A 23,276-nucleotide genomic window follows, 5' to 3' on the forward strand; every position below is an offset into this window, starting at 1 on the left:
CATGTTGGGTTGAACCTCCATTTCTCTTCATAGGCTATTTGTGGTTCGGTTAATTTCTCTCTTCTTCCCTTCTAGTCCCCTCTCTCTTAGACACAAGAAACTAGTATGTCTGTTCTTTTACAAAAGGCTCTTGCTACCTAAGAGGAAAAAGTTAAAAACTGTTACAAACTCTTAACTGGAACTTAAATTTGTGGTGATTGTAGTCAGAGGACTTGGGATGCCAGTAGTTCTTAAAATCACATCATATGCAATCTTTCATTAAGATAACTAGAGACATACTGATAATTAAAAGGAGTCTGCATGCACATTGGCGCTGAGGAAGATTAAAAAAAAAACCTAAGAAATTAAAAGTTGAGGCAAGCAAATGTGTGTAGGCAATATATAACAACAACAAAAAGTTTATTTAAATTTCATTTTTATATCTTCATTCAGGAAAAGAGGTGGCCTTCACTTGCTATATTACAGTTGTCATAGTTGCTTTATTCCTGAGTGAGTGAAGATTTGATGAACTCTTCTACTGGCTTCCTTTTTCAACCCCCTTGTCAGCTCTGTAGTAGTAGAGCTTAGCCTATTTCTTCCTCTTCTTTTAGGGAAATAATGGTAGCAGTTCTATTCTCAAGTAGAATAGAACCACACACAGGGATTCAGTTAAGATGTCTCTTTCAAGAGATCAATGGCAGCTGTTTTAAATGGGTTGAAGATTGTGTGGTTTGGTGTGTATTTTTTTTGTTTTTTTCATTTAACAGAATTGAGATATAATGTTCGTTCTGCTTCTAAAACCTCTGTGGTTTGAAGCCATTATTTTTAAGTACTTCTTTGTTTCTTGCTTGGTTGTAAGTTGGTGTGGTGTATGTTTCCCACCCCCTTCCTCCCCACCCAGTTGCAAGCACAGCTATAACAGAATAACCCTGCCTGGGAACTGAAATAAGGCAAATAATGTAAATAAGATGCAGTTATCTGTCAGGGACTTTTCCTAGCTTCTGGAATATCTTAGGGATGAAGAATTAAACTTATGTTGGCCTGGAGTTTTGAAGAGGAGACAAAAATACATAATGGAAAAATTTCCTTAAAGACCTAGAAAACCTTTGTGACTAGTGTATAGGGAGACAGTTAATTTTTGTGTTCTTTTTTCCCCTTCCAATGCCCTCTCTCTTTAAACCAAATAATTAATGTGTCTTCTGTGTATGGAAGACCCATGCTATCTAGTAGGAAAACAAAGCTGTTATAGACTTTGTGTTATAACCAGAACTAAAATTCATGTTGGCTATGGTCAGTTAAATTTGGACTCCAGTATTCCTAGAAATACTTAAAACCCAGTGTTAATCCTTTTTCCTGCATCAATTGTGCAGTTGCACCTTCTCCAAGAAACAGTGCCTGAAGTAAGGTTTGGCTATTTTTTCTCATTTTCCTTGGTACGTCAGTCTGGCCTGATTGGGAAAATGAATGGAGAAAGATGGGCGTCTGAACTGCTACAGAGAATCTTTCTGAATTCCTCAGCCAAGTGCTTTGCTTCCTATGTGAAAGGTTGCAAAGATTACTGGTTGTAAACTGCTAAAAAATGTTCTTCAGGTCACATTGATGTACTCTTTTTTTTTCTTTCTTTTTTTTTTTTTTTTTTAATTTTTTTCTTTTTTTTCTTTCCCCCCCCCCTTTCCCCCCCTTTCCCCCTTTTTTCCTTTCCCTCTCTCACTTTCCCTTTCTCCCTTTTTTTCCTTCCCCTCTTTTCTCTTTCTTTTCTGTACATCTTATGTATTGATTCTCTTGCTGGTGTCATCCTGATTTATGGCGTCTGACTGGTTTCACACTGAAATAAGGCCTTCAGGTATCACTGCTGATTTTAGAATGCCTTTGCTCTCACTGGCATGTTGTTTAGTTTTGAGGTCTGCTCTAGTTTTCTTAGATGTTATTTTTCTGATCTTGATGCAGCTTATTGTGCAAAAATCTATGCTAAAAGATCTAGGCTTCTTTAGATCTTAATTTCTGTAAAACAGTGATTTTAAAAGGACAGGCACAAAATTTAATAGTAAATACTAATTTAAAGCAACTTCATACAATCAATCTGGTCAGGATCGCATAAGAAGGAGAGAGAAATTTGCTATGTGCTTAATAGACAATACTAAACAGAAGGGATATGTCAGAAGTACTTTGGTCATATTAACTTGGCCTAGTGATGAAATCGTCATTAGGAAAAGTACTTCTCTTAAAACTGCTACATGTAATCTATGATGATCGATGCTATTATGAGTTAAGCTGGACTGTGTGTCTCAGGTTCCTGACAGTCTTATATTGGAGTGAAAGGCTGTTTGACTTCAGTTTGTATTTTTTTTTCTTCTGTTGTTTGTTTTAAGGCACTGTGGTTCTACATCTGGTGCATAGAAGTTTGTAACTTTATATGTAAATTTAAAATAGTTTAATTGAGAAAGTAAATAATTGTATGCCTAAAAGTACTAGCAATATGATTCCAGAATTGTTACCAGGCTTATCATGGTAAGATTAAGAGATAACTGGTCACTCCTTGCACTTTCAGTTTTTCGATCAATTTAATTACTTTGGTGTAACTCCATGCATTTTGAACAGAGGGTAAAAAAAAAAAATCTGACTGCCACTTGAGGCTCAGGTTTTTAAATCTTACTACATTTATTATAAGTTTTAGACTCTCAAATAAACTTTTTTTAGCTGTTTTTATGCTACGGGATGGTATGTGGTCAGTCAACAGTATTGTCATACTATGACTTTGTCTTTCTATTCCTAATTAAGTAGCTTAATATTGTCCCTGAATGAGTGACAGATGTGGCTATTTGGTTGTGGCACTGACATCTTTAGTACTTCCATTGTTTTAACCTGTAAATATTGCCTACTTGGCATCCTCTTCGCACTTGGAAAGAATAGGCTTGAATTAAATGACTAACCAGAGTTCCTTAAAATTTGCCGGATTGACTTCCTACCCCATGCTTTTCTTTGCGTTGTTGGGATGGGGTAGGAGAAGCTGTCCTTTGCATAACTTGCAAGCTTGCTATTTAATTTTGACAATAACTAGTGTTTTGGGGTTTGTTGCGCTCAAAGAGAATTGACTGAAAGTAGCAACTGCAGACCTTGTTACAGGTAAACGGAAAAGTTTAATACTTGCCTACTCCTTACAGAGTTATTTGTTCAGTATACTGATAGAAATATCTCTCATCTGTGATGATTTGACATTCAGTAATAAGACCTGATGCTAGAAAGGCAAGCATCAGTCTTTTTCTATATACGTGTATATTGTTGTCATAAGATTACTAAACAGACATCTCTTTGCTATTGTTCAGCAATCATTTTTAGAAAGACAAAATAGTGTAGAGATGAAATAACAATGTTCTCAATTATCGTGTCTTGGAAATAACATATATTGGGTAAATTACTGCATAGAACTGTAACATGTAACGTTATTTATTTTCTATGTGTAGGAATCTATTCTAAAGCATATCTAAAAAAGTGAGCTGAGTGGTGATTAATTTTTTTCCTTTGGGTCAGCTTGTTGAACTGACTTGTCCTGTGGCTGCCTGATGGTTTAGTTCTGGTGAGAGACCAGTGGAAATCCATGGTCAGGCAGCCTGAGGAAGGAGGGTTGGACCTTTTTTTCATCAGCAACAACTACACTTGGTTTAGTATAATGTGAAACTGTACCCTGCAGTAGTGACTTCTGTTTTCGGACAATTATGACTCTCCTGTTACTAATGAATTTTTGCTGCCTCTAGAATGTACTTATTCCTTTCCTCATTCAGTAGGGACTCACTGTCTGTGTATCTTCTCAGCTGTTCTGTGGATAACTGGAAATTGAAGAAGTATTTTTGGGGATGTACTCTGTCATCTAGTGGGTGTGAGTTAATAGGGAACCTGCCTATTCCCCTAGTAATTGTCTGTAGCCCTGTATTCCTAATAACAGGGAACATGCTCTACTATCTATTGTATTTTTCCACCATTCTAGGATTTTTGTTAACCTCTTCCTACTGGATGTCAATACATCTGCCTATTTTTTTTTTTTTTTTCCTCCTTTTACTGGATACAACCTGCAGTGCTGTTTGAGGCATAGCAGGGAAAGATTGTGGGTGCTGATGCAGGGGTGAACTGAAGAAGAGGATATGTGGAGTTCTTATTCAGAAACAGGATAGCAGAGAATGAAAGAGAACATTGGCCATAGTGTTTATTCAGGGAGAATACAGGGGAATCTTAGAAAATGTAATTTTCAGTAATTATGTAGCTTGGAAATGATGCCTAATTAAACATGCTAGCAAGACTGCTGAACGTGCATTTTTGCTGCACAATGACAGCAAAAAAGTCAGGCTGTTCAAGTCAGACTGGAAAACCAAGAGGTCTTTGGGCCTGAACTTTGTGTCTCCCAAGAAGAAGGTAGGAGACTTAAAAAAAAACTCTTTGACTCAATTTTGAGCTATAAATCAATATCTAATTGTAAAATAGTATCTGTCTGACAATATCTGTTCAAGTAGTAGATGTTCACGTGTCACTTCCCTTATCTACTAGGTGAAGCTTTTAAGCACAAAGTGTCACGCTTGCATTGAGAGTCAAAGGGAAGCTACTGTGGGAAACTTGTTGTGAATTACAATCTAGAAAGAAGAGTCTGTTAGGTTGTTTTCCACTTCCTGCTGGAAGAGGGGGCAAAAGGTGCTTATAGAATTGAGGTGATAGGGGAAAGGAACAGAATACAGAATCTGAGAGGATGTACAACCCAGCTTCTCATTTTTTCAGCTTTACTCATGTTTATCATGTTGAGGATGTTCCATCTGTTTTCTGCAGACCTTTTATTAGATCATTGATAATTGCTTACATCTCTCAGTTTTCAAAATTTATTTTCAGTGTGCCTTGTCTGCTGAAAAGCTCAGAAATCTCCTATTTAGGAATATCTTTCTGACAGTTGATAATCTGGCCTGTTAGTCTTTTCAGCTGTGACAATTAAATTGGGAAAATGGGCATCCAAACTTTACTCATATCTTGACTTTTCTAGTGCTATGTGTGTAATCATTTCCTTTTATACTTGGAATGTTATTTAATGGTAGAGCATATGCACTACTTGTTTTAATAAGATGAAATAGCTTTTCAAGTAGCCATGTCCCTTTGAGTACACTGGAAATAAGGCCTTGAATCAAGAGTGCTTTGGGTTTTTTCTTAAACCATCATTCTTTCAGTCATACCAACAGAGGCAGTTAAGCAATCTCTAAACGTTGTGGTCATGCTTGAATACATTAGAAGTAGGGAAAAGCCAGACTGGATTGAGAACAGGCAGGTATTAGATGTGGAAGGTACAGCAGCCTGTGTGCTGACTGACGTGGATCCAATACTTGTTCAGAACATTGTGCTGCTGTAGGGAAGAAGAGGTGCCAGGTGCCTTGTGCGGCTTATGATGTACAGCCGTGCAGTCTTCAGGAATAACGCCTCCTTTAAATGTTTTTGACTTTTGCAAACTCCTTGTATCAGGCATTCCAGCATAGTTGTGAAATAGTTCTTGAATCTGTCATGCTGAATGATCTCTATTCATCTCTTAAATTCGAAATTAATAGCAATACTACAGTAGAGAACAGCCTCTGGAGGATTTCTTTTTTTCCCTGTGAAAGAAGCCTTATTTCCAGAAAAGCAGAGGTCCATTGCTATCTATTGCTATTAGATAGTCCTCTTCTGATAGTTTTTGATTTATACCTGCTCCTTTTACATTGTTAAAAATGTAATAATCAAATGGAAAGTTGAGATTAAATAAAAAAAACATTCACCTTCTGGTTAGACTTAAGTCTGGAGAATTGGTTCCTTGAGCTTTGAGTAGCAAGGGATTTTTTCAGTTGCCAGAGATGGGCATGTTCTTGTATGTGAAAAAACCTAGTGCTGCCCAGTTCTACCACCTCTTGCTGACCTTGCCTTGACACTAGACACCTCGGGGAAGTTATGAAAGTCTCACCACTCAGAGACTGATATAATGGAGTCTATTTTTTGCTAAAGTTTTCTACTGTGCTACTGCTTCTAGAACCATTTCAAGTAAAATTGGGCCTGTTGAGGCCTTTCACCTTCATAAAGATAATTAGAGATGTGCTTTAGTATAGCCTCCTAGAGATGATGATTGTTGTTAGTCATATTTTATATTTTGTAATCCTGTAAACATTTAACCATTCCTGAGGATTAATGTACAACCTCCCTGCAGGAGATAAGCAATTCAGAAACTAGGTAATATATACTAAAGAAATTTCAACCCAAATGGGTGGCAAGGTGAAGGATAATAATGATATTTCATTCAGGAAAAAATCAGTGGATTGAGAGTGTTACTGTTTTTGAGTATGTTAATGCTTTCCAGGCTCTCTGCAACATCTTGGTGACCTTGCTTTGATGCTTGAGATCTGAAGTTGCACTTAACACAGTAATTGATTGATTGCTGGTAGCTAGGATGATTAATGTCAGATTTGTCTGTGTACTTGGGAGAAAGGGACTGAGGAAAGTGACTTGTAAAGGTGCTGGATGTGATTGATATGCTCTGTGGCATCCTTGGCAATGCTTGTTCTTGCAGGTGCTGATGCTTCGTTTGCCCTTTGTGTCAGTCAGGTATCTGCTACTAGATTCGCTTCCAGTATCTCCCAGTTAGTGTGTTGTCTTTCCAGTTAGTTCTGAGTTTAGAGCATAAATAGTAGCCCAAAAATCTTACCTTCTTTGTTGAATGGCTGTTCCAGCTGTGAGATTCTAATACCATTTTTATGTTGGCTGCTCTCTCTGTACACAAAGCCCCACGTGCCTTCATGAAAGGTTATGGAATTAATCAAATCTGAGAAAGTGTTCAGTATTTGACAGAATTTCTGCCTTATTATCAGGCTATTTGTACATTCTATAAGAGACAATAAAAGCAACATTCTTTAACAGAATATGACAAACAGTTGTCGAAGGTATTTTTACTGTACTTTGATGCAAAGTTCTTACTGTTAGCAAAGTAATCTGATTGGGGTGATGATGAATTTATCAAATAAATACAAAGAAAAAGGAAAGGGACTAAGTGAAGTTTTCCCATGGAGCACTGTATTTCATTGAATAAATGTGCAAACTTGATCAAGATACAGTCCAAAATGAACATCTTTAGCTGTTCAAAAATCAGAATGGGATTCCTAAGGATGTATAAAACCAGCCTGCTCATTTGGGGCTTTTACAGTGTACATTTTAAAACATTTTTCTTACAATACATAGGATTATGAGTCACTCATTGATTCTATAAAAAGAGAGAGAGCACAAGCAGAAGGAAATGGGACATGCATTTTTAAAGACTGCTTCTGCTTGCTTTTTTGTTTATATGTCAGCTGAATTTTCATGTGATAACAATTCATGGAGCTGTGTTCTTAAAGCAGATACTAAATATTGCAAGAATTGGGATGAACTGTGGCAGCTGAGTTTTTGTATTTAGATTTTAAAATAGTATGTATATAAAAAGCTCTATAATCTTTAAATTTCATGTGGTGTGTAGTGAATGGAGATGTGGAAGAACCAGCTGAATCTGTTAACAAAGGATTCAGAATGGTGTACTTGTCAGTGATAGTTACATGGGAGGTGCTCCTCAGTTTCAGATTTGATTTGCTCATTGGTGCGCTTTGAATGCTTGGCTATTTAGAATATTGTTTTGGCAGCATGTACTGACACTCGCTGGAGCGTGCCAGCAGCTTTGGCACTAGGCTGCTAGGGAAAAGACTTCTTGTAGGTGGGTCATTTCAAAGTGTTAGTGTTTAAGCTGTCATTACACTTTTGATATGAAACGGGTTATCTGAATGCAGTAGTGTTCAAGTTCTCTTGTTACTAGAAAGCATTGAATATAAAAAACTAATTTTGGTGTAAACGTTCAGTGTTGTAGTCTCGGTTCTGTATTATAAAGTCAGCAATTTTATAAATGTCTATGAAGTTCTGAGAGAAAGAACTCTGCTAGGATTCAGATTCTACCAGCAAATATGGGTTACTTTTTTTTTTTTTGAGAACTTTGTGCAAAAGCACATCTTCTTCAGTTAACCACTAGTGTTTCAACTTCTAAGAAAATATACTTCATTTTGACTTTAAAATTGTGTTCTTTAGATATACAGCAGCGTAGATACTTTGTCATGACTGTTACGAAGATCAACTTTAATCCCACTTTGACATATCTGGCAAAAAATGTGCACTGGGAAAACATCACATCTCTCAAGTGCTCTTTGAAATACTTCTAGCTATTTTAAAACAGAAACACTTCTATGAAATTTTTTGTGTGGTCACTTGTGTAACTTGCAAAACTAGCTCTTGTAGTGTAAAGATTTCAGGAAGAAAATTGAAGTTTCCTTCATTGGTTTGTTTTGGGGGGCAGGAGTCAGTTATGTACTTTTTGCAGAGGGCTGGGAGGGAACCAACCAACCAACAACAAGAACAACGACCGAAAAAAAAAGAGAAAGAAAAAAAGCTGTGATATCTTCTGTAAATTGGCTGCAAGTGGACTTCAGTTTTGTTTTTGTTTTTTTGAAGTAGCAACTTTTATAAGGAAAATTGCTTGAATGATTTTGCATGAACTGTTTCCTATAATTAGGATCAAAGCTTTTTGGGGGAATGAGGGGTAATGGTATATATTGTGGAGTCATTTTTAAATAAATTTGATTCTTGTTTCCTTTTTTATGATTTTTTTTTTTAATGGCATTCTCTGTTAAGTAATAAATTACTACTCTAAAATGTATGTGGCAACCCGGTAGTTAAGATCATGTGATACCTCATTACAATTTTGTAGACTAAGCATGTTCTAGTAAAAAGTTAAAATTTAATTATTTTTTTATCTTGAAAAATACAACTTGCATGTTTTCTCACAAGCATTTTAAAAATATTATTCCAGCTGCGTTGGGGTAGAGGAGCACCATGCTGTTGACATCGATCTATACCATTGTCCCAACTGTGCAATTCTCCATGGACCTTCTCTAAGTAAGTACAGGTTGTTCAGATTTTATTTTACACTTTCAGCATACTTTCTTTCCATGTACAATTGAAAAAGACTGTTCAAAAGACCATTGAAGATGAGCTTGATTATTTAGAAGATATTGGTTCTACATGACTAACTCTGATCTGATACAAACAAACAAACAAACCCAAAACAAAACAAACCATCCTGAAAGGTTCCTTGATATGGAGATGCAGATAGGATAAATATAAACCACCACGGTAAATTAGATAAATCAGAGTGCTTAGAACTAGAAGAAAACAATCTGGACTTGACAGAGAGTGAGAAAATGAAAATTAGGGAATCATCGTTTTAAAACAAACAAACAAACCCAAACCCCAAATGAACAAAAAAGTAACCTTTCTGCCTGTTGTTTCTGTGGAATAGAGGGACTAGGAGGAGGAGTAGAAGGAGTATCATATCAGACTTTCAAAATAATAAACTAGTAAATTTGAAACTTTTCTCTTCTTGATTTGGGAGAACTAGTATGCTTCACTGTGATGCCTGCCTTTCTTGTAAAGCAGAGGCTCCTAGCACTGGTGTGAGCTCTGTCTCACCTGAAGCAATTTGGGAGTGAGAGAAGACTGATTTTTTTGTTGGAAGTCTTTTCAAAAAGACAGTCCGTGGTAAAAATTATCCTTATTGATTCAGATTGCCTCAAGTAAGTAGATAATCTAGATTTAGTAGAAGCTTCAGACACACCACATATCAACCCAAGCAGAGGTGATATGTTGAAATATGTCTTCACATGGAATTTCATTAATTGTTCTCCACTAAGCTGTCAGAATCCAATCTATGATAGTTTGTGGTTTGGGCTCTTTTTGCTTTAGTGTTTAGAGAGACTGATAATGTCATGTGGCTTCAGGTGTTGCAGCAATGCTCCAGAGTGCTTCAATCATAAGAAATGATGTGTTTAAGTAAAAAAAAAAAAATAAAAAAAAATTACAGCTTCATATTCTAAAATCCCTTTTTCTAAGAGAGTTTTGAAAGAGACAAAAAATCAGCTATTTGATTTAAGAAGGCAAGTATATCTGTCATTTTAGCAGGCAGTTGTGTATATAATCCTATCTAATCAAATAATAGTGCAAAACATTTACTGAAAATATACAAGAAACACCTACTTCATACTACCAAATAGTTACTGTCAGTATCCTACACAATTAATTATGTAAAAGTTGCAATAATGAAAAGAAAGCTACTTTATATTTGGATGTAAAGATGAAATTAACCAATCAATTTCTTCTTGTATTTGAAACAAAAAGAAAGACCTTTAGTAAGCAACAATGTGTGTAAAATGCTAAATAATTTATCCTAAAATCCTAAATAATTAAAAAAAAGAGAGCAGTTTTAACAAATAGTAATACACTATGGAGTTTTCTTAGCTTATTTGGGTTAGAGTCTTCATATTATGTTATTGTCAAAGTTTTCTCAGTGATCCTTGAGTCTGAATGTGCTTTATTTGCATGAATTCTGAGAGTCAGGTCTGTCACCAGACTCTAGAATCCAGAGTTTTAAGAGAGCAGCTGGTACAGTAAGTGTTAACAGGACTGTGGTTGTAAGGACATTGCTTTCTTGGTTTTACCTTTTCAGATTCTGTAAATACCTTCCCATCTGTGTGTGCTTTTTTGTTTTGTTTTGTTTTTTTTTAACTGTAGTAATGCCAATGTTTGGTCTGAGCTGACAATATGAGACCTTAGAAGTGGTATTCTGTGATTTGCTGTGTACTTCTCAAAATTTTTAGTATTGTCGCAGTGGGTTGTGCCTCAGTTTTCAGAAACTGCAAGGGTGAACACTAGATCCTTCCACTAGTTTGGGGTGATGGAGAGGGAGGTTTTTATATGCGCATTTCAACTAATGTAGTTGTTTGGGTTTTTTTTTTTATTTGAATTTTAGTATGAGGACCATTCAGTTAAATTATTTTTCATGCAACTGTTATTGTGATGTTCTAAGGGGTTATAAAAGCTCTAGAATTAAGAGATATGTAAGCAGAAAAGTTTTCACTCCTTTTCTCTGTTCTTCAGTGTTCTTGTACTTATGGAGTGTTAACGTGTGTTGCCAAGTACTAAGTAAAGCAAAAGAAGAACTTCAATTTCTAGTTTTTAAGTGCTGGAAGGACAGATTTTTTAAAGTTGGTGTTGTGCTATAAAATCTCTTAAGCAGCTGTATCGTCTTACAGTTTTAATGAGCTGTTATAACAGCAGTGAATTTATGAGAAACTACTCTTGCAAATTAGTATTAGCCACTAATTTCTTGTATTATTATTTATGACTGAGAAAATAGCTTTGAAAACCTAATAAACCTGGCTTCATTATTTATGAAGTTTTACTGTGTTTGGATAGTTGGCACATTAAGCAAGCTCTTCAGCACTGGTTTTCAGGTTAGCAAAGAGCTATAAATACCAGTGTCTTCTCTTAAATGTCTTCTGAAGGGTACATTTTGTCACTTCTGTAGAAAGCAGCTCATCAATAGGAATAATTACCTCTTATGTGTAATGACTAGAAGATTTCAGTTATTCCTAGATATGTAACTTTTTTTTTTTTTTCCCTTGGAGAAGCAGGTTTGTGGTTTGTTGTTTGTTTGTTTGTTTTTAGGAGCCACTCTTTTTTTTCTTTGTTTTCCCTCTTAAATCCTTATCTTCCTGTTACTGTTAGCTGTGTTTTCTGTATTGCAAGGACTCTTTCTTAGATTTTGAGTGTATCATGACTTTAGTAGACTTGATGAGCTCTTCCATAAAGTTCAAATTTGTATTGAGACAGTTGTTTAGCTGGGTATCATATTTGCATTGCAGGCTGTTTTGTATATACCTGTATAATACCACTTGTGTTGACATTAGCTTATTCCCTCTTCTGTGTTTCCTCAGCAGATATAAATAAATTTCTGCTTAATATTAGTTGTTAAATTATAGATCTGGTCTCAGTAATCCTTCTTGAGGCAGCCTTCTGGTAGCAAATATCTAAAGCTGGGAAGCAGAGTCTGGCTTTTTTTTTGAAAAACTGAAATGCAACCTAAAAAGTGCTGTAAGCACAGTATGTTTCTTATTGTGGCACAGGATCTGCTGGTAAGTCAATACAAAGGTAGCAAGTTGAGCACTGTTGGACTTTCTTTCCCAGATGTTGAGATGGCTGTCCTTCTTGCTCAGGCACCTCTTGGGAAGTTAATGGGGCTTCCCAGCCTATTAAATGTTTGAGGGCAAGAGATGCGCGTTTATTTGTATAGACAGAAAATGCTCCGAAATGCATTCTACTAAAAGATAGATGATACAACCGAGGGCTTCATATCAAAGCAGTAAGCTTGTCTTCTTTATAAATGAAGAAACAAAATAAGTGGTTGATTAAGATGAATTAATGGAATATCCATTATGAAATAATGTAATGAAATAATGAAAATGTGAAGGCAGGCAGTAGGTTCACCATGATGTTATAAGTCAACTTGGCCTCTGCTTCACTTGAGGCAAAGAAAATCAAATAGGGAGGCTGCATATAGTTTAAGATGTTTTAAAATACAGCCTTTCAATATATAAAGCGTGCTAATAAGAAACAAGACAACTTTTTTACCAAGACGTGTAGTGACAGAAGAAGAGAGAACAGTTTTAAATTGAAAGAGGATAGGTTTAGCTTGGATATAAGGAAGAAATTCTCTACTATGAGGGTATTGAGGCACTGGAACAGGCTGCCCAGAGTAGCTGGGAATGCCCCATCCCTGGAAGCATTCCCAGATCAGGTTGGATGCAGCTTTGAGCAACCTGGTCTAGTGAAAGGTGTCTCTGCCCGTGGCAGGGGAAGTTGAACCAGGTGATCTTTAAAGTTTCCTTCCAATCCAAACCATTCTATGATACTATGATTTTTTTTTCCTCATTTATTAGTCTGTCATTTGTCATCTGGAGACCAACATAATAGTTTTGTGTTGAGTGTCTAGTTTATAAGTTTATAATTTTTCTCACCCCTTAAAGTATAGGAAACGGTTAAAACTGCAGTTTAGTTGCCATTGAACTATCAGTTTCCCATTCCCCAAATTGCATTAGAACATTAATTTGTCCTTTGTGCTTTACTAAGAAATTGTAACAGTGCATTAAAGTTTCAGACAATTCAGAAGTTGATTTTTTTGGTCTGCAATGCTTCTATCATATGTACTGTGCTTGCATAGTAAAGATCACACCTGCCCGAAACGGTTTGTGCCCAAAACTGTTACGGACACATAAGCAGTAGATAAAATAAAGTTCGTTTGGTTTTGGACAGCATGTGGTAGTGAATAGTAGTAGTATTATCAGACTGGATATGAGTTCTGCTCGTGTGGTGAGATAGCACAATGAGATTAGATCATCTTAATTCTGTGTTAATAAATAAAATGAAGTCTGTGGACCTTGAAGAGGTGCGATTCTCTGTTTATTAAAAAAATAGTCTGAACTTTAGGAAATTAAAGTTCTATTTCTAGTTTTGTTGCTGACTTTTAGAATTTGGACAGCTTTCAGGCTGTTGCAGTTTACTTGTGCTGCACTGGTTATGGAGCCTTAAGTCATTGTGTATAACGTGCACTGAGATTCTCACGTAGAGGGAGCTATAGAAGTATACAGAATTACTGTCAGGTGTCCTGAAGATTTTGTTCATTGTAGATAGGTAGAGTGTCACCTGCATAAACAGTAAGGTTCGTAAATCATAGTAATGTAATTGAGGCACGTCTGGCTCACTGATGGGGCGACTGTTAATCTGAGCCATCTGATTTAACCAATTCAAAGTTTAATCCTTCTGAAACTTGTAGTGAAGAAGAGGAGGAACTGGCACAGACATGATTACACGGAGTTGGATGATGGTTCCAAACCGGTGCAGGCTGGAACACGGACCTTTGTTAAACAGCTGCGGGCTCGCTCTTTCCCAAGGTACAGAAGCTTACTCACACATTTCAGTGAAAAAAATGGAGAAATGTTGTTGGCTGAGTGTCTTAGAGGAAGCGACTGACATTTCTCTGTTTCAGAAAATGAAGCTCAACGATGACTTCCTCCCCCTTTAGAGTCCCCCCTTCATCCCATCCCTGTTTCAGTTGGATACATTTGCCTTTTAATGCAGTAACTTCCCCTGCTCAGTTTTGCACTGGGATATGTTGTCTGTCAAGACTGCTACAGGATGGTGGGGGGGGGGTTGAGTTTTTGGGGCTTTGGGGCTTTGTTTGTTTTTTTGGGGGGGAGTAGGGGCAATAGCATGAATGGTTGGGTTTTGTTTTTCTTCTTTGTGCCTGAACTCTCAGAATATTATCTGTCTATGTCTCTAGTCCAGGTATAGTCCTCAGTTAAATTCCATATAACACAGAACATTTAGATGAGCTGGTAGTCTTTCCATTCTCACATGCTTTAGAGGAAAGTGGAGAAACATGGTGTACTGTCATCCTGAGCTGTCTGTGATTTGGTATCTCACTGAAACATAATGACTTAAAATTCTTTAAAGGAGTTTGTTAACAAAATGTGCTTCAATGCCTTCTCTGAGAATTCCTTTTCCCCATCCTCTTAAGTTACTGTGTTCAGTCTTACAGAAAGACTATGAGTTCCCAGATTATGCATGACAGTAAACATTTCCTTGCTGGTTTAGGTAATATTTTTCATTTTTTAGTTAAATGCTTAATAGTACTGTGTCCACTTCTTTTGCATTCAAATGTAGCTATTCCCATCTTTCCCCCCCCAAACCGTGACATACTTTTTTTCAGTAGTACTTGAAGGATGCTTCTCTAATAATGTTCTCTTATTGCTTTCTGCCAGTGCTGATGAAGTCATTTTGAAAATGCATGGAAGCCAACTGACACAAAGATACTTGGAGAAACATGGGTTTGATGTTCCCATTATGGTTCCTAAATTAGATGGTCTGGGGCTCAGGCTTCCTCCACCAACCTTCTCCGTTTTAGATGTGGAACGCTATGTAGGTAAGAGTCGCTCTGAAGTACTTACAAAGGATGCTGTCTGTAAAGTAAAACAAATATTTACATGATTGTAAGAGCTTCCAGGGTGCTAAATATGTATTCCAAATTAAGTGACTTCTATCCAGAAGACTAGCAGATAGTAAAATGAAAGCTATGATTTTGTGTGGTTGTGTTGTTTCGGTATTTTTTTTAGTGTGGGTTAGATATGTGGTAGGAGTACAGCCTTACTTTTTGACTTTTAAACATGTTAATTTTGGTGCAAGCTAAACATGGAATGCTGAGTTTTAAAGTAATAAAGACTTCAAAGATTGTTCTCTTTCAGAATTGAATGAATCACTCTTACGATCAATCAAGTTTAAGTATTGGTTAGGATATTGCAAAACTTACTGTTTTGGACTCAGTAAATTGCCATTCCTGAATTAAATGTTTCTTCCTGGAAATTTTCCCACCTTGGCTCCCTTTGGCAGGAGAACTAGAGCTTCCCAAAGACCATTTATTTATTTCTTATCAGGTCTGTTGGCAGTCTGTAATTGTTTCAACTTCATGTAAGTGATCAGTACAGAGAAATGGAGACTCAGCCCATCAGAGTGCGACATTTCCTGTAACATATAGTACAGCTGAGAAGTCTGTATATGGCCTTGTCTGTGTTCTTGTGATGACCTAATATAACGATCTTTGCTGAAAGTAGGTTTTCTGCCTATCAGCATCTTACAGTGGCACGAGAATAGAGGAAATATGTAGTATATGGAATGTTGTTACTGTTATGATTATAAAGAGTAATGTGTTCTACTTGAAAGTGTAATTATTTTGATACAAGTAATTATGGTTATAATGTACATCTAAATACATTCAAGAATTCCAAAATTAATTGGCAGATTTGACGCTTGTATAACTAAATGGACATAAACCAATTACTGTTACAATGTTGGCTAAAGGTTGCTTCTTGCTTGTCTAGTTATACAGATGTGTCACTTTAAAATAGGTGGTATGTAAACCACTCCTTGTTGTCTTCATAACTGAAGCACCCTCGTGACAATTATTCAGTGAAATTACTGTGTGCTTAAAAGTTATGCGTGTGTATAAAGAAGGTGAGGGTAGGCTTGTAGAACATTTGTGAAACGGTGCCTACATAGTTTTTAAAGTTAAAACTTACCAGTTATGGCATAAATTTAGTGCAGTTTGCTAGGAAATACAAACTGCAAGCAGTAGTGTTTATTATTTGTAAAGACTTCTTAGTGGTCATTGTGTTAAATATTCAAGTGCTGTGGTGATGATTAATAGTAAAAGTGAGGAATAGATCTTTGATAACATTCTCTATGCTAGTCTTTCCAATTGCAACCCCAAACCCTTTAAAAAAAAACAAAAAACACAACCAAAAAACCACCAAAACCAAAAACCAGTTGCAGTCATTCTATACTGCTCTTTTTCTTTTTGGTTAGCCACAGGAAAGAGGATTTATTTTCAGAGTGTTTTCAGTTCTGTCTTTAGCTGATTGTTGCAATTAAAGTTAGACCTAATAAAAAGTAGGTTTATACTGATCTGTCTCTGTTGCGAAAGAATACCGATAGTAGTGGAGTTTTTGTGCAGAAATGTTTTGATAAAGGCTGGAAAAAGGTTAAATTTCTCTTAAACATCTTGACTGGCTGTTTGTTTCACAGGTGGCGACAAAGTGATAGATGTAATAGATGTAGCAAGACAAGCAGACAGTAAAATGAAGCTCCATAATTATATTAAATATTTCACAAATCCTGACCGACCAAAAGTATTGAATGTCATCAGCCTGGAATTCTCGGACACAAAGTGAGTATTGACTTCAGTTCCTTGAATGTAGGAAGTGGTTTTCACTAAGTTGAACAGTGTGTGTAGGAGTATAATGTCCATAGTGGGAAAGATAGGAAGCTGCGTATTTTCTGTAGACAATGATGTAATGCAGTAATAAATTTGTAGGAAACAAAAATTTAAAGCTGTCACTTAAAAATATATATGCTTACTATTGATTATATTTATGGTTCTTTTTTGTTTGTTTGTTTTAAAAGGATGTCTGAATTAGTGGAAGTACCAGACATTGCCAGAAAGCTTTCATGGGTGGAAAATTATTGGCCAGATGATTCTGTCTTCCCTAAGCCTTTTGTTCAGAAGTATTGCTTGATGGGCGTCCAGGACAGCTATACTGATTTTCATATTGATTTTGGAGGAACATCAGTTTGGTACCACGTCCTCTGGGTATGAAGGCTCCTTGATTTATGACAGTTCACGTGAAACAAAATTTATTCAGTGTGCAGCTTTCTTCTATGGCAGTATCGCCTTTTTAGAATTATCACCTACATGGAATTTTGTGCTTAGAAAGCCACCTTGAAAGTAAATTACTGATTATTGGTGTTGCATTTATATGCTTTTATTTTAGCCTGCTGTTGATGACTTCCAGACTGTAATTGGATAACTGATCATTTTAGTAGACTGGTAGGTGATGTAGTGAGGTTTTAGTATGAAAAATGAATTGAATGAAAGTCATTGGCATACTCAACTTTTTATTCTTCTTGCAAACTTTGACCTTGTATACATAATGGAAAAGGCAAAGTGTTTTCTCATTTGGCTTGTGTGCGCATATCCATAAATAGCTAATAAAAGCTGGAAATTTTTTATACTCCAATTAAAAGTTTTGGTTGACTTGTTTGTTTCTTTTACATCACAAGAGACCAACTGGTTAGTGTACTATTGACTGATCTTCTGTTTGCTTACAGTTGTGAAACACTGGGTCTAGGAAGCCCCAGTGTTTCACAGTGGAAATATGGAATATTTACAATTTGGATCAATCTGTTACTTTTTCAGGAATGAGCCTGAGGTTGTAGTGTGCCTTCAGGAGACATTAATTTATTTATTTGATTATGTTTGTTTGTTTTGTTTTGTTTAATAGGGTGAGAAGATATTCTATTTGATCAAGCCTACTGATGAAAATTTGGCTCTGTATGAGTCTTGGAGTTCATCTGTCACCCAGAGTGAAGTATATTTTGGGGACAAGGTTGACAAATGTTACAAGTGTGTTGTGAAGCAAGGACACACTTTATTTGTTCCAACAGGTAAGATTTTACCCTAATTACTAGGACTTAGCATATTTGATCACCTGAGATTGTGTTATCAACTTTTGGTTTCACATAACATTTTGGACAAGAGAGAATAATACAAAATCTAGAAATTTAAATTTTCAAAAGAAGTTATTGGCTTTTTAGATTACCTGATAGTAGTAACAGTTATCAGGGAAAGAAGGGGTGTTTATTACACAATAAGTCAACAAATTAAAGCCTGATTTGAGTATCAAGAAAATAGTTCAAATTCATAGAAGACACATTGTTCAGCATTTGATAGATATCCAGACCAAATTATTAATTTTATCATACAGGGGTTTTTTTGCAGCTTTTAAATATTTCAAGACCTACTAGACAAAATTATTACAAAAACCTTGCATAAAATTCTTATGCTGTAGGCTAGAGGATTGAAGATAAATGTTGGGTGGGTGGGCTTATGTTTGTCAGCAGGAAATCTAAACTGTGGTGGAGCTTGTGGAGATTCTCTGAATCAAAACAAAAGTGTCCCTAAATAAAATTGAAGAATACACAATTCAATTAATGTGTTAATTCCTTTCACTAAAAGTGAAAGGATGTTTATAGATACAGCTTACAAAACAGTAGAGTTCATAAATTTATTTCAACAGCTTCATTTCAAGAATGATGCAAAGGCATAGTCTTTTCTGGTTTTCCTTAACAACATTTCATGTAGCTGTCACCTAATAGCATCTGATAAATTACAGTACATTTTTAAGAAAGGAGAAACACCAAGACAATCAAACTTTGCAAACTTAGAAGTCTTTAATAAATCAATCCATATTTTACCAGTAAAGTTGAGCGCAAGTTACTTTTTGTATTTTCACTTATCCTGCCCATCCATATATATATATATATATATATATATTTATATTTTAGTATTTTATTATGAAAAGTCTATGCTGGGTACTATCTTCCCTTTTTGGGGGGAGGAAGCTTTAAATACACAGAGAAGGAAAACAGTGCGCAAGTCTACTTCTGGAATAAGCCCTGAATTCAGTACCTTATTTTGCATGGACTTCCTAGACAGACAACTACATTTTTCTCACAGCCCAGTTCTCTACCTGTGAGGTTTAGCATTTACTGTTCTAGTTCATTGTGCAGAATAAATACTATATGGTGAGGAGCTATATATGCATTTAACTTTCCTGAACACCCAGAGCTTTTAAAATCCATATATTTTTGGCAAGAGAATACATTAATTTTCCATTTTTCTAAGTGAAAGGTTATACATCTATGAGCAAAGAATGCAGAATTACAGAATGAAGAACTTTACTGCGACCCACAGATCTTTGAAAAGGGTTATTGCTTTCCTAGTAATCAGCTGAATCTGAGGTCTTGCTATACTCAGCCCAAAAAGAAAAGTATCATACAATGATAGTTTCTAATGTATACATGTATTTGTGTGTAAATACACATAAAATGATACTTTTTAATGTTAATATGTGTATATACGTATGCATTCATATACATATGATGAAGTATAGTGTAAGAACCAATAAATTAAACCAGGTTTCAAGACACGTGTTTAAAAAATGGGAAGTTCTGTTAGACTGATTGAAGGGTTTAAAAATCCCCTGATCTCTACTGAAAACCACTTCTGATCCTGCTTGCGCTGGTGCTAGTGGATGCCATAATTATCTTATAATCTCTGAAATATGTTCAGAGTAGACTTCTGATTTAAAATTAATCTTGCATGCAGATGAATAGCACCTACTGGGAGCCTCTTGAGAGTTATTCAAACATTATTAAAAATATTCTGTGTGGCCTACACCAGATTTTCTTGCCTTGTTGCATAGACCTTGATCAAAACTAAAGCATAAAAATAGCAAGTAGGAATATAAAAAAATGAAATCCTTTAATTGATACAGCTGTGCCATAAAAATCCTGGTGCTGATGCAATAGTGAGCAGACTTTGTTGTTAGTTTTGTAAGCATCTGGGGAGATGTGTGTTTAAAGGACTGAAATACAATTATTCCTTGGAGAGCTGGAGGTACTCATCTACTGTGATGATAAGAGTGAAAAAGTGCAAACGTATTAACAAATATAAAATGCGGCTGGTAATACAAGGCAACCTTTGTTGCGCTGCACTTCTCAAAGAAAAGAAGTAAAACTGATCAATGTTTAATATTAATTGAAAAAAACCCTATAAGTTGCATCTGCCACTGTGTTCTGTGTTCTCTCATACACCATTCTGTAACTTGCTTCCTTCCCAGACTACATAGCAGGTGTGTTCCTTAGCGTTGTTGCTAGGTTTCAAGTCTTTTTACGTGTGCTACCACAACTAGAACCAGTTATTCTGAGCTGAATTAGGGCATAGATTTAATACTAGTTTGCAATACATAGTTCCTTGTGATCTAGTCTGATCTTGCCTCAAGTTGAGGAGTTTCCTGTGATTGTACATCTTGCCTACATTTAGTGAAGCCATGAAGTAAGCTGTAAATGTGTGGCCAACTCATCTTCTCTCAGAAGATTATGTGTATGCATGCAAAATCAGAAGAAAAATCTTGAAATAGGAAACTCTATTTGTAGTTTATTAACACTAAGGCTGCACTGTATAAATTTTAAAGGTAATTATTTTTAATCAGGAAGCTAATGTATTGTGTTCTTTTGTGTACTTACTTGAAATTATCCAGTAGTAATCAGCTGGATTGATAGCATAATGCTGGCCATGCTTTGCCATGTTGAATAGTGGAATTCACAAGGACAATATTTCAATTATGTGACAAATTTATACAGTAAGAGTGCCTAGACTGGATTTTAAAAATGATCATAATTTCACTGGGATTACGATGACTATGTTTCTAATTAGTGGAACTACTTCTGAATTCTTATTAGAGAAACTTCAGTATTGCTAAATGACATTTTATGTTGAGGAAACAGCACAGTTACTTTAAGCAACATGTAAATATTGAAAGTAATATAATTTCTATTTTATTTTTATGACTTTATCTTTTGTTCGTTATGTTTTTTTCCCTCCTTACTTGGTTATTTTTGTTGACTGGAGGGAAAACCTCTCGGAATTTTTACATGAAAAATCACTGACGGTCTTGCATCCCCTTCCTCCACCTCTAGTAAAAAATGTTTTAATCCTAAATCCTTCAGAAAGCTATAGTTCCACTAGATACCTGAAACGCTGTAATTTACATGTTGCTAAACTTTAAATTACTGTTTCACAGCACAGAATACAAATTTGATTTTCTCTCTCCAGGTACAGAGTTTTTACTTCTATATGTATTTAAAAACAGTTTTAGAATCATTTATGTGTATATATTAAGTTTCAGAATCTGTCATTTCAGGCTGGATTCATGCTGTGCTCACATCTCAGGATTGTATGGCTTTTGGAGGAAACTTTTTGCACAACCTCAATATTGGCATGCAGCTCAGGTTAGTCCCAGCCCTTCCTGTACCTTTTCCTTGTTGAGTAGGATATTCTTTTAATAGATACTTTTCTTCATGCTCTTAACCAGAATCAAATAGGTACAGGCTCTCAAACAGACAATAGTGGCATTTTCAGTTAGACTGTATCAAGTACATACTCTTATTTCACTTCTTCGAAGTTTGTTTCAAAAGCAAAATGAAGACTATGCAAAAATTTAAGTGAATAGAAGAAAAAAAAAATAAAAGAAAAACTCTACTTTGGAGATTAGTCTAAGTAAGTAAAACAAAACTGAGCAAGCCCAGGTGTGTGACACTGAGTTGAAATGAGTGTCCTCAAGTCAGCATTGCTCTAAGGGCAGCTGTATTTAGTTTTTGTCCAAGATGTGAAGCTGTCTTCTAAACATATTGTTTTTATTTATTACAGTGGAATCCTGATAAAATTCCATCTGTTAAAAGATCACACATTGGGTTTGTATCCTAGTTTTATGAAGTCCAACTTTATTCTTAGAAGTGCCGCAGTCAAACTTGATAAGGTCAGAGCCTGGATGAGACCAGAGTTCAATCTTGTCTGTGGTCTTGTTGGGATTTAACTATGTGATACTTGACTTCTTTTATTTATCATGGCTATGGTTATTTTATTTTATTTTGGACATTGTGTCTATTTGATTACATATTTGAATAATTAATTTGATAATTAAAACATTAATTTTTTGTAATATTTCAATTTATTCAGGTGTTACGAAATGGAGAAGAGGCTAAAAACCCCAGATCTTTTTAAATTTCCTTTTTTTGAAGCCATCTGTTGGTTTGTGGCCAAAAACTTACTGGAAACATTGAAAGGTAATCCTTGTTTTGTTTTAAGAGATATACCTGTATCCACTTCTATTTTTTTTCTTTTCATTGATAGTGAAGAAAATTATCCTGCTGTTGTGAGAACTGAGGAAACTTTTTAAGATGGGAAACCAGACTTAATTTAATTTAATTTTATTTTATTTTATTGATATTATTTTTGTCATACTACTTTTTAACCAGATTTTAGTGAATGTTGCACTGCAACAGTTTTAGATCCAGCAGTTCTTGGTTTTAGTAAATGAACTTTCTGAAAATTACTTTGACGATTTAAGGTTTTTAGGGTAACTTTCGCAGTGCAGAAAGATTAGAGCAATTGCTGATGCATGTAACTAACGCTTTGTAGCATGCTGCTGCAACCTTTGAACTATTTTATTTGTGGTTTTCATCCAATGCTGATGATGTACGTGATCAATGAAAATATTCTAGATTGTCAAGACAGAGTATCTGAAATCCTGACGCAGTGCAGTTATGCTACCAGCCAAATAGGATTAATTTGCCATTATCTGAAAAGACATTGTTAAGGAAGATAGAAAACTTATTTCAATGGCATCAGTTTTTCATCTGGGCTTCTTCCATATCTATGGGTACCCTTCGATAGCCTTTCTCTTCTGCTTTCAGCAAATGACTCTAAACGATCCCACTGATTTGTGTCTGTGAGTTTCTTCTTGGTGCCTTTGCAGCTGAGAGAAGACGTTTTTTGCACTTTGACAATTTTCTTTGACCTTTTCAGACAATCAAACTACCTATTGTCTTCTGCTCTTTTTTGTGAAGGGGAAGGTGTCTGTGAGGGCTTTTGTGGGAAAGATGCATCAGTTCTTATGAGCTGTGTCAAATCATTTATATCCGTGCTTATCAATAGACATCTCAAAAAGCTCCTGCTCATGACAGGTGCCAATCCTTTCCAAACTTCCTCATCTAGTCCTGTAATTTCTAAATCTGTGATCACATATAATTGAGCTTGAGAGAGTGCCTGTCTGGCTTTGCCTTCTCAAATATCTTTCCCTCTGCCTGCTCTATTTAATCTTATTATTAATAGTAAATGTCATATTCCAAATGATGTATTTCAAAGGAGAGAAATCAACCTTCAAAGC

At 35.6% G+C, this 23,276-nt stretch overlaps 1 protein-coding gene across 2 annotated transcripts in view; it reads left to right on the forward strand.

Moving 5' to 3' along the window:
- Positions 1 to 23,276, forward strand: part of KDM7A (lysine demethylase 7A) — a 68,017-nt gene that overhangs the window by 18,082 nt on the left and 26,659 nt on the right. For both annotated transcript variants that reach the window (XM_080346348.1, XM_080346349.1), the window contains exons 2-9: positions 8,852 to 8,937; positions 13,709 to 13,826; positions 14,697 to 14,857; positions 16,513 to 16,654; positions 16,891 to 17,077; positions 17,769 to 17,931; positions 21,252 to 21,339; positions 22,067 to 22,173. In XM_080346348.1, coding sequence (XP_080202474.1) covers positions 8,852 to 8,937; positions 13,709 to 13,826; positions 14,697 to 14,857; positions 16,513 to 16,654; positions 16,891 to 17,077; positions 17,769 to 17,931; positions 21,252 to 21,339; positions 22,067 to 22,173 — 1,052 coding nt within the window. The remainder of the gene's footprint in view (positions 1 to 8,851; positions 8,938 to 13,708; positions 13,827 to 14,696; positions 14,858 to 16,512; positions 16,655 to 16,890; positions 17,078 to 17,768; positions 17,932 to 21,251; positions 21,340 to 22,066; positions 22,174 to 23,276) is intronic.

Source organism: Nesoenas mayeri (assembly GCF_963082525.1).
Source record: "Nesoenas mayeri genome assembly, chromosome: 1".
Classification (NCBI taxonomy): Eukaryota; Metazoa; Chordata; class Aves; order Columbiformes; family Columbidae; genus Nesoenas; species Nesoenas mayeri.